The sequence below is a fragment of the Rhinichthys klamathensis genome, unplaced genomic scaffold, assembly GCF_029890125.1.
Source record: "Rhinichthys klamathensis goyatoka isolate OS25496 unplaced genomic scaffold, OSU_Roscu_1.1 h1tg000015l_1, whole genome shotgun sequence".
Lineage (NCBI taxonomy): Eukaryota > Metazoa > Chordata > Actinopteri > Cypriniformes > Leuciscidae > Rhinichthys > Rhinichthys klamathensis.
Window position 1 is genome coordinate 1,430,391 of NW_026606567.1, and position 15,368 is coordinate 1,445,758.

Genomic DNA, 15,368 nt, shown 5'->3' on the forward strand with positions numbered 1-15,368 from the left:
GATTAGATAATTGCATTAATGAGAAATTGAACAGGTGTTCCTAATAATCCTTTAGGTGAGTGTATGTTGAGCGCGTCAACACAATGGCCAAACAGAGGTCTTTAAGAATCTGTTCAACAGCGCTCAAAATGCTAGAGGGAAATGCTGGTATCGTCACATTTTTTAAATTTCAGTACTGACTTGGTACCGAAGTCGGTACTTTTGACAACACTAAACCAAGGAACATCCAAACCAGACCTAGACCATAGGCCCTATTTAAAGCATCATGTTGTATCTGGTGACAACACACCATAACCAAAGGTATTTTGACATCAATCACCCCAAAATCAAGACCCCAGCTCCAGATTTCAGGTGATAAGTCCTTTATTGCATAAGAGTGTTGTGTTGTATTGAGATTGTGATGTGCTCACATTTTTGAGTGGTCACGATTGTTTAGCTTCTATAAATTTGTGTAACTGCAGTGATACTATGAATCAATAATGGCAAAATAAACAAAATAAGAGAATTTGGAAATGTCACAACGCTCCTTTAAAAGCCTTTAACATATGTGGGAAATTAGGTATGATGATCATGATGAAAACAAAGAGGTTCCCACACTGCCACAAACAGTCTTTCCCCACAGTTCACAAATCAGCAAGAACATGACAGGTGAATCACTATAAAGCCGAAGTGACCTTGACTTCTCCGGTAGCATATAGTCTGAGCAGTAAAAGCCTGTAGTGTGCTATTGTGGGCCCTCGGGCATCCATTAGTGAATGACACGACACATCTATGAGATACGAGGGCATGCAGGAGATGATGGAGGCCAGCTGACAGGTCTCAGCACAGCAGCCTCCCATTTGCAGTGGACTCACCTGTACAAATGCCTGTTCCTCACATTCACATGGGAATAAATCACGGCTCTGTCTCGTTACCTTATTCATGCTGTAGGGGACTAGACCCAGCGGTGACTCTAGTTTACCAGCATGTACAATGGCAGCGGCCAAGGGGCGGATCTCTGATTTCATGACTACATACATCAGTGCATGTTGAAAAAAGCACAAAATGTCAACACTATTGGTTCCAAATATACCCTGCAAACAGTGGCGGCTGCTGGTCTTTCAAAGAGGGGAAGCTCTTTTTTTTTTTCAAGGTGTGGGGATGGTGAAAAGAGCGAGGACTCAGGTGCAGAGTTGATGGGCTTTATTTTAATAATAAAATAAAAAAATACAAACAAAAACTACGAACCAGCACAGGACAAGGAGAATAAATAGGGAGCAAAAAAGGCAGGTAACGAGGGAGGACAAGTGGGGCAAAATAACTAATAATCAGGAAACAAGATGGGAGTCGACACAATGGACAGGAGAGCACATGGCACAAGGAAAACACATGACAAGCCATGTGCTCACACCAAACATGACAAAAACACAAACACATGGCCAGTTAAACAAATTACAAGCAATTGTGCACACACAAAATGAGACATGAAGAACAATGTTCCCACGTGTAAGCCACGTGTTCCCACAGAACATGACAACATGAAAGCACACAGCTAGTGTAAAACACAAGCTGTGTGCTACACAGCACAAGACAAAACATGACATGAAAGCACAAAAAACAACACACAAAAAACACAAAAAACAACACACTGACCAGGGCGAACACGACAAGACAGAACGTTATGCACGAGAACGACCATAAGCTCATCCTGTGCACTCACAACAGAAAACAAACACGCAGAGCATGCATGTCCGAATCCCGACACAAAACCGAAACCAAACTAGCGCTAGACAGATGTGCCGTGATTCAAACACCACGCCCGCACATGTAACAAGGCACCTGACATCGACGGAGGAAATGTAGGAATTAGGTTAAACTGTGAAATGTATGATGAAAATTGCAAATACCAAGAAATATTACAGCAGTTCGTCTTTCGAGTAGACTTGCAAAATCCGCGATGAGACTGAGCTCGAAATCTCGAATAGCTTCCGCGTCAGTGACTTTGTTTTTATTGTGCGAAATCGCTGTCAATCAAAAGGAGATGCAGTCCTCCAATCATCACGCAGACGCCCGGACTCCAGGCCAGCCCACTTCCCTATTCACCCCAGAGACGCTGAGCGTCCGTGGGCGGGACATAATCGCAGCATTTATCCAATGACTGTCTAGTTTCGAAGCACTGAAAAAAACTGTTCAAAGCAGCCCCATTGAAGTCAATGGACGCTGAGCTTCAACGGGGAAATGCCATAGGGAAATGCACTGTGACGCGCTACGGGAATGTATGAGTCAACGAACTCGTCTTCGAGATGACCGTGTTCTAACGCATTTTTAGTCAATAAAATGTTAACACAATAGTACACATTTTGTTATGTTTTCCACTGACATAACATGTATAAAACACTTATGGCAAACCACGTTCAAAGAACACAGCCAACATTCAGGGATACTTTACTTCTTCTGAATTTATTATTAAGGAACACAACTAATAATTACAAGTGGCAGTGCCACCTACAGGCACAATGGGGGAATAGCAGTATTACATACATAACATTTCCTCCCCTCTTAATCAAGAAACAAAGAAAACAATGCTTTCTCAGTTACACAAAAATTATGCATTTTTTTATTTTATTTTTTCTAGAGGTAGAGGGTAGACTGCCTCTTGCCTCGAGCCAGTTCGGGGATTATTCTGCCCCATGTCAGAACAGGCTCACTAACATAACTAATTACAGTTCATCCCAGCAGGGATGTCTCATGGCTCTATAATGTCAGACGGTTGGGCGGTTTAATCACTCTGGCTGGATAACGTCTGACCTGCACTGATGGAATGTTGAGTTTGCCATGGTTTATCTGAGGCTCTACTGATGTGTCACTGTTAACATCTTGTTCCCTTGTTGGTGGTACCGAAGAAGTGTCATCTACAGAGGTCTGTACAGGAACAGACACATCACTGATGTCAGGTGGTTGTGTCACCTGAGTTTCAGCTGTTTGCTTCGGAATGGACAAGAGTTGATCAGCATGGCGTCGCCATTCCTCAGAAGCTCCTACATCCACAGTATAAGATACTGGACCACTTTGAGCCGTCACCACACCTGATGTCCATCTTTCTCTCCCTCTGTAATCACGAGCCAGCACAGCATCACCGACTCCAAACTGTCTGGGCTTCGAACGGCCAGCTCTGCGGAGGACCTGGGAGGTCTGTGAGAGTCGCACGGCAGCTGTCACACTGGGTTTCAAGGCATCCAAACGTGTGCGCAGTTGTCGTCCCAAAAACAACAAGGAAGGGGACTCTCTTGTCGTCGGGTGTGGTGTGTTGCGGTACGTCAGCAAGAATGTTTCCAGCCGTCTCTGAAGAGTAGAAGAGCCCTTAGACGTCTTCAGTGCTTGTTTTAGTGACTGAACAAACCTTTCAGCCTGCCCATTGGTTGCTGGATGATATGGGGCGGAACGGATATGTTTCACATGGTTGGCCTTCAGGAAAGTCACAAACTCCTGAGAGACAAATTGTGGTCCATTATCACTCACCAGGACTTCAGGCAGACCATAATGGCTGAAGAGATTCCGCAAAACTTCAATTGTTCTTTCTGCAGTTGTTGATGTCATCAACTGCACCTCAGGCCACTTCGAATGTGCGTCAACCACGACTAGGTACATGTGACCTTCACATGGCCCAGCAAAATCTACATGTATGCGCTCCCATGGTTTGCTTGGCCACTCCCATGGGTGGAGGGGTGCTTGGGATGGCATTTTCTGTATTTGTTGACATGACTGACACATTTTTACACACAGTTCAATGTCAGCATCAATCCCAGGCCACCACACATAACTGCGAGCAATGGCTTTCATCCGGACAATTCCTGGATGACCAGTGTGCAGTTCCTCCAGTACTCTTTTCCGCAGCTTAAGGGGAACAACAACTCTCATGCCTCGCATTAAGCACCCGTGTTGGACGGACAGCTCATTGCGTCTGGAGATAAAAGGTGAGACTTCATCATTACCAGTCAGGTTGACAGCTTGAGTCCCTTTTATGACCATTTCGACGACTGTAGACAAGGCTGGATCACTCATAATCTCACGTCGGATATCAGTGGCACTGACAGGGAGTTTCTCCATCTGTCCGAGGTAAAACAGCTCTACGGCATCCTTTTTCTCACTGTGCTCCACTTGTAACGGCAGACGGGAAAGACCATCAGCATTTGCATGATGCTCAGCTCTTTTGTACTCAATTGTATAGTTGTGCGCAGACAAAAGTAATGCCCACCTTTGCATCCGCGCTGCCGCCATAGACGGAATTCCTTTTTGCGGCCCAAAGATCGTAGTAAGGGGGCGGTGATCTGTGAAAAGCGTGAATTTCCGTCCGTAGAGATACTGGTGGAATTTTCTGACCCCAAACACTATGGCCAGAGCCTCGCGCTCAATCTGTGCATAATTCTGTTCTGCCTTGCTAAGTGTGCGAGATGCGAAGGCTATTGGCTTTTCTTCACCGCTGGGTAGCATGTGGGAAATGACGGCACCAATGCCATAAGGTGATGCGTCGCATGCAAGCCGAATGGCGTTCTGAGGGTCATAGTGTGTCAAGACATTTTGTGACACCAGTTGTTCTTTTGCCTTTTTGAATGCAGCATCACACTCTGCAGACCACTGCCAACGTTTCCCTTTACACAGCAGGGCGTTCAGAGGATTCGCTATGTTTGCCAGATTGGGTATGAATCTCCCGTAATAGTTTAACAGGCCGAGAAATGATCTCAGCTGTGTGATGTTTGATGGAATTGGCGCATTGACAATTGCACTTACTTTTTTAGGTGACTTGTGCAAACCTTCCGCATCAATTATGTGACCCAGGTATTCCAGTGAGCCCTTGAAGAAGTCACATTTCCCTTTTTCAGCATGCAAGCCGAACTGCTCCAGTCGTCCAAGGACTGCATCCAGGTTTTCCAGGTGTTCAGCTTCAGTCCGCCTGGTAACCAGAATGTCATCCAGGTAACAATGGACATTAGGCAGACCTTGTAATATTTGATCCATAGCTCTCTGGAATATGGCTGGCGCCGAAGCGATCCCGAACGGAAGGCGATTGTACTGGAATAGCCCTTTCTGTGTGGAAATTGTGAGGAACTTCCTGGACTCCTCCTCGACCCACATTTGAAGGTAAGCATGTGACAAGTCCAATTTGCTGAAACATTGTCCTCCCGCTAATGAAGCGAACAGGTCCTCAATGCGCGGTAATGGATAGTGTTCAATGTGTAAGACAGGGTTTACCGTCACCTTAAAGTCACCACAGATGCGCACATCTCCGTTTCTCTTTACAACAGGGACTATTGGAGTGGCCCATTCGCTGTACTGTACCGGTGTCAATACTCCAATTTCAGTGAGACGGTTCAGCTCCGCTTCGACTTTCGGACGAAGAGCATACGGAACGACTCTGGGCTGGCAAAACTTGGGTTTGTATCCAGGTTTCAATGTTATTTTAGCTTTGATGTTCTTCATTTCTCCCAACTGTTTAGAGAAAATAGCAGCATGTTTCTGCAGCACAGCTTCTAATGTCTTCAATTTGACTGTTTTTATTTCTTTCCAGTTCAGTTTGATCTGACGCAACCACTCTCTGCCATAGAGTGGTGGATAGTCCCCCTGCACAACATACAATGGAAGAACAGCTGTCTGCTTGCCCATTTTCACATGCACATCAATTACCCCTTCAGGACGCAAAGCTTGCCCAGTGTATGTCCGAAGAACAATGTCCGTTGAGCATAGGGGCAGGTGTTTCAATATTCGATCATAAGTCTCTGTTGAAATCAATGACACTGCTGCGCCCGTGTCCAGTTCCATTTCCAGTGGCATACCTTCAATTTCTGGTTTCACAGTGATACTGGACTTTTCTCCTGGCTGTGACAGTTTATACAGAGCTAAATCAGAGTCTGTGTCATCATCATTGGACACTGCATCAGCATCAAGGCGGTGTACATTTCCTTTTTTTATATAGCCTTTCTGCTTAAATGCTTTCATTTGCCGTGCAGCTTTTGTTGTGTTTCCACTCTTTGTTTTCCTGTCATCATTAACGTAACTTGTCCTGCAAACGCGACTGATATGGCCCTTTTTTCCACAAGCATTACAGTTTTTGTCTTTAAACCAACAGTCATCTTCACTATGGTTAGTCTTTCCACATCGTTTGCATTTGTTTGCAGTCTTACTCTTTGATAAAGACAGTGCATTTACCGTCAGTGATCCGCTGAGTTGGTGTGCTTCACGTGACGCCGTTTCCATGGAGACCGCCAACTCTACCGCTCTCTGAAACGTCAGCGCAGACTCAGTCAACAAGCGCTTTTGAGTAGCTTCACTCTTCAAGCCACACACAAATCTATCGCGAAGTGCATCATCCAAATGTCCCCCAAATTCACAGTGTTCTGACAATCCTCTAAGCACTGCAACATACTGTGTCACCGACTCGCTCTCCTGATTCCGCCGGTGGAAACGAAAACGCTCCGCGATGACCAGGGGCTTCGGAGAGAAGTGCTGCTGTAGCGTGTCTGTGATGTGCTTGAAGCTTTTCTCTCCCGGTTTGTCCGGCGCGATAAGACTTCGGAGTAGTCCATATGTTTTTCCTCCGATCACACTGAGTAGCACAGGCACTTTCTTGTCTGCCTCAATACTGTTGGCTTCTATGAAGTGTTCAAATCTTTCAATGTAAGTGGTCCACGGTTCGACGCTTTCATCAAAACCTTCCATGTGGCCAATGGTAGCAGCCATCCTAGCTAACCTAGATCACTTTAGCTACGCAGAGAAAACAATATAAAAGTTGTAGTAACGTTACGCCTAACTACTCACGATTCACTGTAGTAGCTTCGTGGTAATTTTAATCCACCTCGTCGCCAATTATGTTATGTTTTCCACTGACATAACATGTATAAAACACTTATGGCAAACCACGTTCAAAGAACACAGCCAACATTCAGGGATACTTTACTTCTTCTGAATTTATTATTAAGGAACACAACTAATAATTACAAGTGGCAGTGCCACCTACAGGCACAATGGGGGAATAGCAGTATTACATACATAACACATTTGACCATTAATTTTTTGACATTATAGGGGAAGCTGAGCTTCCCTTGCAGTCTTAAAGAAATCGCCACTGCCTGCAAATATATAACAGAGCATTCATTGCAATTTCAGTCAGGGTCCTATAAGCTAAGCATAACTTTGGATGTACACTATACTGCATGTTGAAGTTAGGCAAGCTCTGTTTAAAACCTTTGTTTTCTCTCTGTCTTAACTGTTTCTGCCATTGGTAGCGGCCAAATGCTTTGGATAAAGGTGTCTGCTTAATTAATACATCTAAATGGTTCAGTGATCAGATCACCCTGAATGTTATAGACCCTGTAAAACCCCTAGTGCCGTCCGCTTGTGATTGAATCGCCCAAGATCAATATTATTCATGATGAATTTCACAGAGATGAAGTGATGTAGCAATCAATGGGATTGCAGAAAGGGATGGCCCGTGTAAAAAAAGTACACTTTAGCAAAAGAGTACTTATGGAAATAATATACTTTAAAAGAATATAGTTAAGTGTGAACTAAATGTTATGTTTTCAGACACTTAATCACAATTACTACAGTTTAAATGTGTATTAATTGGAATGACTTTTTAGAGTGCTTTTTTGACCCACTTAAGTATGACTTAATTTAGGACTTTATATAGAATTTCACAATTACTTCTATTGTCTTTGAAATATAATTAAAGTGTACTGCTGAATGCACTGACAAGCATTTATGGTAAGTAAATTGTCATTTATTTTCCTGGCCCTGCCCCGGATCACATGTCTTAGCTGTCTCCGAGGAATTTGATTGTTCTTCATTCAAAGGACGTGGCCAGCCATGTTGGAGTCTGCTCTCGCCACTCTTTCGTAATACTTCTTCTTTAGTGATACGATCATAATATTGATTATTCAGGATTCAGTTTAAGCATTTCCGATTTCGATGGAAGATGGCGTATATGGCTGTCAGGATCAAATACGGTTGGATACTACATAGGACATTTCAGCCATAATATTAGAATTTCATTTACTTGTAGATAGGAGCACTCATATTTATTGATGCTATCTAGGTGGAAACCAGAAAACAATTATCAGCTGAATTTGATATATCAACTAGGGTTTATTCAAATACATTACAAATATTTTTTAAGACAGATGGGAGAAATAAAGTACCATGCAGTGTCAAAAATAGAAGCAACGCTTCCATCAACACGGCTTTGATTGATTACAATGTGATTGATTTTGTTTTGATGCATCATGACATAGCACTCTTGTCCAGTGTAGACATGGTATTACACTCTCTCCAGTCTCTAGGGTAACATTGACAATCAGGTCACTGATGACCATTGATCAAATGGAGTCCAAAGGTTTTATTATTGTGGTAATGTAGTGAAACAATCTGAATAAATTAAGGAGTAGGCCTGTGCGTCTCTGTGCAGCTATGCTAATGTTGTATTGTCTGGAGCTGAAATGTATTTAAGGGTAATCAATCATGAGGTTCCAGGTGTGATTAAAGTTATGTAATGCACTCTTTCGCTCTGCCCTGCTCCACCTATGAGGAGTGAATGGATTTCTGCACTGATAATTACACTTCTCCAGTCATTCCCTTTCTCCGACATAAAAAGAGAGGAGACACAGAGCGTGAAACAGGAGAGAGAGAGAGAGAGAGAGAGAGAGAGAGAGAGAGAGAGAGAGAGAGAGAGAGAGAGAGAGAGAGCGATAGAGAGTGAGCTAGAGGGGGGTAACTAACAATTTATTTCAGCTCTCCATTGAGATTGAGATGAGATTAAAGATGCTGTTTCAGTGCTCTCAATTACCGTAGCGTTTCAGACTCCACAGCCACTCCGTAAGCTGACTTTAAATGTATAGTGTCCACTTTCTTTGAAGGTTAAAAAAACATAGAATAAATAAGTTTTTGACAAGTACTATATCTCAAAGTTTGGACACACTTAACCTTTTTATTTGAAGGCTTACGATTAGATGTTTGAAATGAATCTTGTCTGTAGACATACAAATTAGGACTATGCATCAATTTATCTGCAAAACTAATGTACTTTTAAAACTTTTAAGATAATAATTCTTATATTATTACAAAGTTACTTAACTGGCTTTTTATTTCATTATCTGCAAGTACAGATTTTTTAATAAATATCCTTTTGTAATTTTGAGTGCACTATAATTCATCATGAAAAACAATTAAGCACACTTCTTTTCCCCAAGGATATAGGCATGTCCAAATATGTGACTGGAAATGTACATGTAATTCATGGAAAATTCTTTACTCATCAGAAACCCTCATTTGATTTTTCAGAGGTTGCATAGAGAAACAGACCGGCTCCTTGCTAACTCGAGAAGCCGCTACTATAGCACTGAAAGCACAGCATGGACCAGCAGCAAGTTAGTGGTTATTGTTATGAGAAGAACCTGATAGATTTAAAACCAAGCTAATCTGAAAAAATATGTTCTAGAATTAAAGTATCAAGAAATCAAATAAACAGCTTGTTTTCTTTCTCTGCAATGTCAAAAAAGACACTAGAGACAGTAGAAGGACGTTTAGGGCAAGTTATTTGACATCAGTGAATCTAACAGCTGGGACATGTTCATAATTTTTATTTTATTTTTTATTTGTTGGGACACTGAGACACAACTCATGAAACCGGGTCTGTCTGGACATCTGGTCACCCTTTTCAAATCACACAGCTGCATCCGTGTTTGCATGAACAATAACATCACAGCTGACTGGAATTAAGCACATGAATTTAAACAATATTATAGCGTTTATGAAAACAATAGATTTCAGTTGGTTTCTCTGTAGTCTGCCATTCCACATTCAGGATAATGTGCTAAGGTTATGCTTAAGAGTTTACTTAGTAAAAAAGTGTGTTAGATTTAGAGCTGCTGCCAGCAGTAGGATGACAACGAAAGGTGAAATATAGCAGAGAGCCCTGTGTAACCAGCCGCATAGCATTTCATTTGGATTGGCAACAAGCCGTCAAGACGCTCATATTTTATCCCACTGTTTCTACAGGTTGTGCTCCAGAACTCAATGTCTTTCCATCACATCTGTCAAAGGAGGAAAAAGTGGGAGGTAATTGGTTGCGGTTCGTAAGAGTATGTGTTTGTATTTTATGGCATGAGGGTCCTATTAAAAAAACTGTGGCGTTTTAGAGTACTTTCAACTTCTAACTGCACACTAACTAAAAATGGATTTTAAAATAGTAGTAATTTTTTTTTAGAAAATGTTTAGGAAATACTAAGACCTATTCAGTGACTGTATTTGGAAGATTATTTCAAATGGAAAAGTAGCCTATCAGATCATATTATGAAGGTCTTCTTTTTTGTTCAAAATGTATTGTTGTCTTTAGAAAAGCACTTTGCGTATTTTAAAGTGCTTTTATTTAAAGGAGTAATTCAAATTTGTGATTACTCATTTACTCGTGAAGTGTGACAGAATGTGTAGGTTTTTAATTCCTTTAAAATCAATGAATAAGGTCTTGAAAAAGCTACAACACTTAAAAAGAGCAAACTACTTTAAAGCTGGGAAAAAATAATTGCCCGTTGGTTAGAACATGTCTTAAAGCCTTTTGTAATTTAATTGTTCTTGTACATAAGTTTTAGTCAAGAAAAAAAAAAGTTTATGAGAAAGACACACCTATGTACCAGTCTTATAGCAACTGGTCTGTATAATTTCAATCTCACTCATACCTTAACCATACATATATATTTTAGGTACTCACTCTATTTACCCACATCACTTATGCTATCCTTGTTTCCTAGAGCAATTTGGATATCTCTCAAATAGATTGGGTGACACACTGTATAATCAGTTGCACTATACTGCTTCTAGAGTGGATGATTGTTAATGTTAAGGCTTTATTTACTGAATGAAGTTCTGCTTCAATATCTTTAAATTGTTCTCGATCTATCAGGGACTTGACACTGCATTACTAAATGAGCAAACTGCAGATCATAGCAGCTCTGACTGATTATGAATAGTGGTGTACCTCATGGTTATATCCTTGGCCCCAAACAGTTTTTACCTGTGACTGTTATACTGTTAAATCAAATGCAACTGACATCACTACAACTGCAGTATGCAAAACACTGACAGAACAACAATCAGCAATGAGGCAGTTGACCTAATATTCTCACCCTTGAATGTCAACAAGACAAAGGGGTACATTGTGGAGTTCAGCAAACTAACATTATTATCTGTGTAAAAAAAAGAAAAGCAGAAGACATTGTTTTCCTCTTCGTATTCTCCATGGCATATTGCACAGATCATCTGACATAAAGGTCATTCTGTTGCAACCCTGTATCTTCTCAATGAGAGTTATTAGATTACAAAAACTGGAAAGATGTGAATAACAGGGAATACAGCCGGCACAAAAAACGCCTATATCTTAAAAATTCTGATCACAAATAGTTTATATGTAGAGCGATATACAATATGTCAGTGTTTCTCCACTCTTTTACCACCACTTTTTGTCTGGTGTATCCCCACAGACCCTTCAATGAGGTTGTATTAACCCTTCATTGACAAAAAATTACAGAAATGTGCATCTTTTAATTGGATATGATTTAGCATAAACTAAAAAAACATCAACAACGATATAGTGGAAACTCACCATAGTAGAGCACTGCTGTATAAATCTACCTTTTTCCAAGTACCTCTTGGTTTACACGTACCACTGATGCATCATCATCAGTTATTATGCATTTTATTGCAATTATTATTACATTTTACACTGATGGTAATGAACTACTTAAATGTAATTAAATGTAATTAGTGGGCAGCAATCTTAAAGGGAACCTTTTTTGCCCTTTTTCGAAGTCTTGATTTTGTTTTGGGGGTCTAGAATAGGTTTTCATGCCTGACTTTTCAAAAAAGACATTTTTTTTCTTGCATCTTACATTGTTGCAGCACCTCTCCACCTAGTCTGTCAGGAATGCTCTGTTTAGTTCATGTCTCTATGAAGTCCCTTCTTCCGAAAAACCATGATGTTCTCTGATTGGTCGGGTGGACCAGTGTGTTGTGATTGGTTAAGGCAACGTGAAATACTTTGCAACCTATTGTGCTTCTGTAAGGTGACACATTTCTGAGTAAAAAAAACTATTCAATGAAAAAATGTTGGGTGGAACTTGATTTTATACATAGGGAATGAAATTGAATGTAAAAAGTGGACATTATCATTATGCGGCAAATCGTTGTCAGCGTAAACGCCACTTTAATAATAATAATAATTCATTACATTTATATAGCGTTTTTCTTGGCATTCAAAGCGCATTACATAGAAGGGGGGATCTCCTCAACCACCACCAATGTGCAGCATCCACCTGGATGATGCGACGGCAGCCATATTGCGCCAGAACGCCCACCACACACCAGCTTACTGGTGGAGAGGAGACATAGTGATGAAGCCAATTGGTATATATATATATATACTTTACAGAGACAGACCCCCTGGAGTAACCTGAGGTTAAGTGCCTTGCTCAGAGGCACATCAGTGTTTGTCCAGACCCTAAATGCGTTTTGAACCTGCAAACTCTTTGGTTACAATCTGAGATGTTAAGACACAAGACATCCTTAGATAAAGGATAGGAACAAGAAAGGAGACAAGATAGGTCGTTAACTGTCTGGAAGGCTTTATGCGTTGGATCAATAGTCTAGAAGAAACTGCAACATTTTCACCCTGTCAGAGAAGTGCATTCTGATCATTAACCTTTGTCAACATATTTTGCTCAACCAACTATTCATCATGAGCAGCTCGTATGTTTGATGCTTGAATCTCTGAACCTCCTTTATTTGTCATCGATTTTTGTACCTCCCGGTCTTCTTCACTGTGTGCAAATAAGGATCTCAAAAGAGGTCTAAAATTATGCCTCTCTCTCAGCTGCCTGGCTCTCCAAAGTCTCCAGGCCGAGCTCCAGTTACGTCGGCAATCAACAGACCCCCTGGCCTCATCCATCAAAGGGGAGAATGCGCTGTTAGTGGGGGATTTACAGCACTTGCACAGGAAGTGCAGAATCACTCTTGATTTATGCTCTAAAGACTGAGAGTTGCAAGGCGAGTGTTCTTTTTGCTGTCGGAAATATGAAATGGATCGACCTGGTGGATGGAGGATATTAACCATACCGTGGGTGCCTATCTGTCCTAACAGACAGATGGATCATTTAGCATAAATATTCTACCTTAAATCGATAAGATTATATTTATTTTTGTGTTATTGGCCAATAACCGATAATTCGCCAAAATAAACTAAACTAAAAACGTCTAGGTTATGACTGTAACCTCTGTTCCCTGAGAACAGGGAACGAGACACTGCGTCGATTGACGCTTTGGGGAACGCCTCAGGCGTGACAGGGGTCTGAAATCACAATCAAATCACGGCAATTACATCGACCGGCGACAGCTGCTGACATAATTACGTGCAACCTGGAAGTATATAAGGGTGCCTTGCACAAATGACAATCACCTTTTCGTCTGAAGGCTAAGGGGAATGCATGCCATTTGGCAGTGACAACTGTCAGAACCAGCAAGTTCAAATGAAATGCCAGAACCACTCACCCTCAGGTGACACTGGGCTGTCAGTGACAGGATTCCCAATGGTCAAAGCCCAAGCTATGTGCTTCACAGGAAAACCTCCATAAACCTAGTTTAATGAGACCTGGGCCTGCTCAAGGGCCCAGGACCACAGCTTCAAAATTAGAAGGGGTCCCTTCTAGGGAATGTGGCTAGGGAACCCTATCCAGTCACTATTCGGGGGAACGTACCACCCGAAATGCCATCAGGAAGGCCTGACCTGGTGTCACTTTTATTGGTCACTTCAGTCTGGCCAACTTCCTGTCTGTCCGGAGATAGGGCCTCTGGACATTTGCCTTTAGGTAAGGCATCCAACCCGAGTGACTGCGAAGCTGACAGTGAACCACTCGGCCCGGATCTCAGAGATGGGGTATCCTGGAGAGCATGACTCAGCATAGTGTTTACAACCCTTGCTAGCGAGGGGAGTTTTTCTGCTTGATCCATGGATCTACCCAGCGCTTATGTTTCAAAGCACTAAGGAGGCCTGAGAAGTTCTAAGGACTGATCTAACTGGGAGGCTTCACGAGATGCCTACGACTGTCTGACCAGACTCAGGAGGCTGAGTACTCATAGTGAGGGGAGCACATGGCCTGCCTGGTAGGCAAACCAGGCTGTAGGCTAGATAGAGAGGTTCCAGGAGGGAACCAGTAGCAGAAAGGGAACACTTAAGTCGTGCTAGGGCGCAAGCTCGCCTTCAGAAGCTGCCTGCTAAGGCCAGCTGAACTGATAGCAGAGTGGCCACAGTTGCCAGAACCCAGTATCACAGGGAAACCACTCACAGGGAGGCCTTGTGAGGCCTACTACCTAATAACCACATGACTGGCTACCTAGAGCCCATACTTGGGAGCTCAATCTCAGGGAGGCCTTGAGAAGCCTGCTACCTAACTGCTACCTAATTAACAGAAGATTGGCTATCTAGAGTCCATACTTGGGAGCTCGCCCTAGGGAGGCCTGGTGAGGCCTGTTACCCGATAACCATAAAGTTGGTTACCTAGGCCTCAGGGAGGCCCGGTGAGGCCTACTACCAGATAGCCAGTCAGGTTAGCTGTACAGTTGCCCATCCTTGGGAACTCACCCTCAGGGAGGCCGGGTGAGGCCTACTACCTGATAGCCGAAGCCAACTGTCTGATTGGCCAGTGAGAATTAACAGCCAAGCACCCCATGTTGGGCTACTCCGGGTAAGGGAGACCTGCTAAGGCCTGACCTGACCAATGACACTGCTGGCTGTGTACCCCGACACTCGAAACCCACTTCGAGGATGAGAGGCCTACTAGGCCTGAGAGCCAGTGCTGTCAGCCAATTTACCCATACTGCTGGGGACTCGACTTCAGGGAGGCTTAATAAGGCCTACTAGCTAATAGCCAGTCTATTCTACTACAAACATATACCATTGGGAACCATACTACACCAACACAAATATTGAGGCCACCCACAGGAGGCCTAATAAGGGTAGCTACCTGGTCGCAGCTATAATGTATGTCCCACAACGTTAGGACTCCCTTCCGAGGAGGCCTGTTTAAGGCCTACTACCCATCAGTGAGTCTACTGCCCGAACTACTAAGGCCAACCACCTGAGGTAAGCTGGCCTACAGTGCCCTCTTGGGGGCTGCCCAGTCAAGGAGGCCTGCTGAGGCCTACAACCTAACAGCGCAGCCTTCGTTGGCAGATAAGCTGTTTACACAGCGCCTACAGCATCCTGGTACCTAATCACATTGCCCATGGCAGTGTGCTCAGCAATAGCGCAACACCCTTTAAGCAAAAGGGAGTACAACATACGCCACTCT

The 15,368-nt window shown here is 42.7% G+C and overlaps 1 protein-coding gene across 1 annotated transcript; it reads right to left on the reverse strand.

Annotated features, from left to right (window-relative positions):
• Positions 1-2,598: 2,598 nt before the first annotated feature.
• On the reverse strand, positions 2,599-5,489 carry LOC130069703 (uncharacterized protein K02A2.6-like). Its single transcript, XM_056233764.1, has one exon. The coding sequence runs from the start codon at positions 5,455-5,457 to the stop codon at positions 2,734-2,736; it is 2,724 nt and encodes a 907-aa protein (XP_056089739.1). The 5' UTR covers positions 5,458-5,489; the 3' UTR covers positions 2,599-2,733.
• Between the last annotated feature and the right edge of the window lie 9,879 nt (positions 5,490-15,368).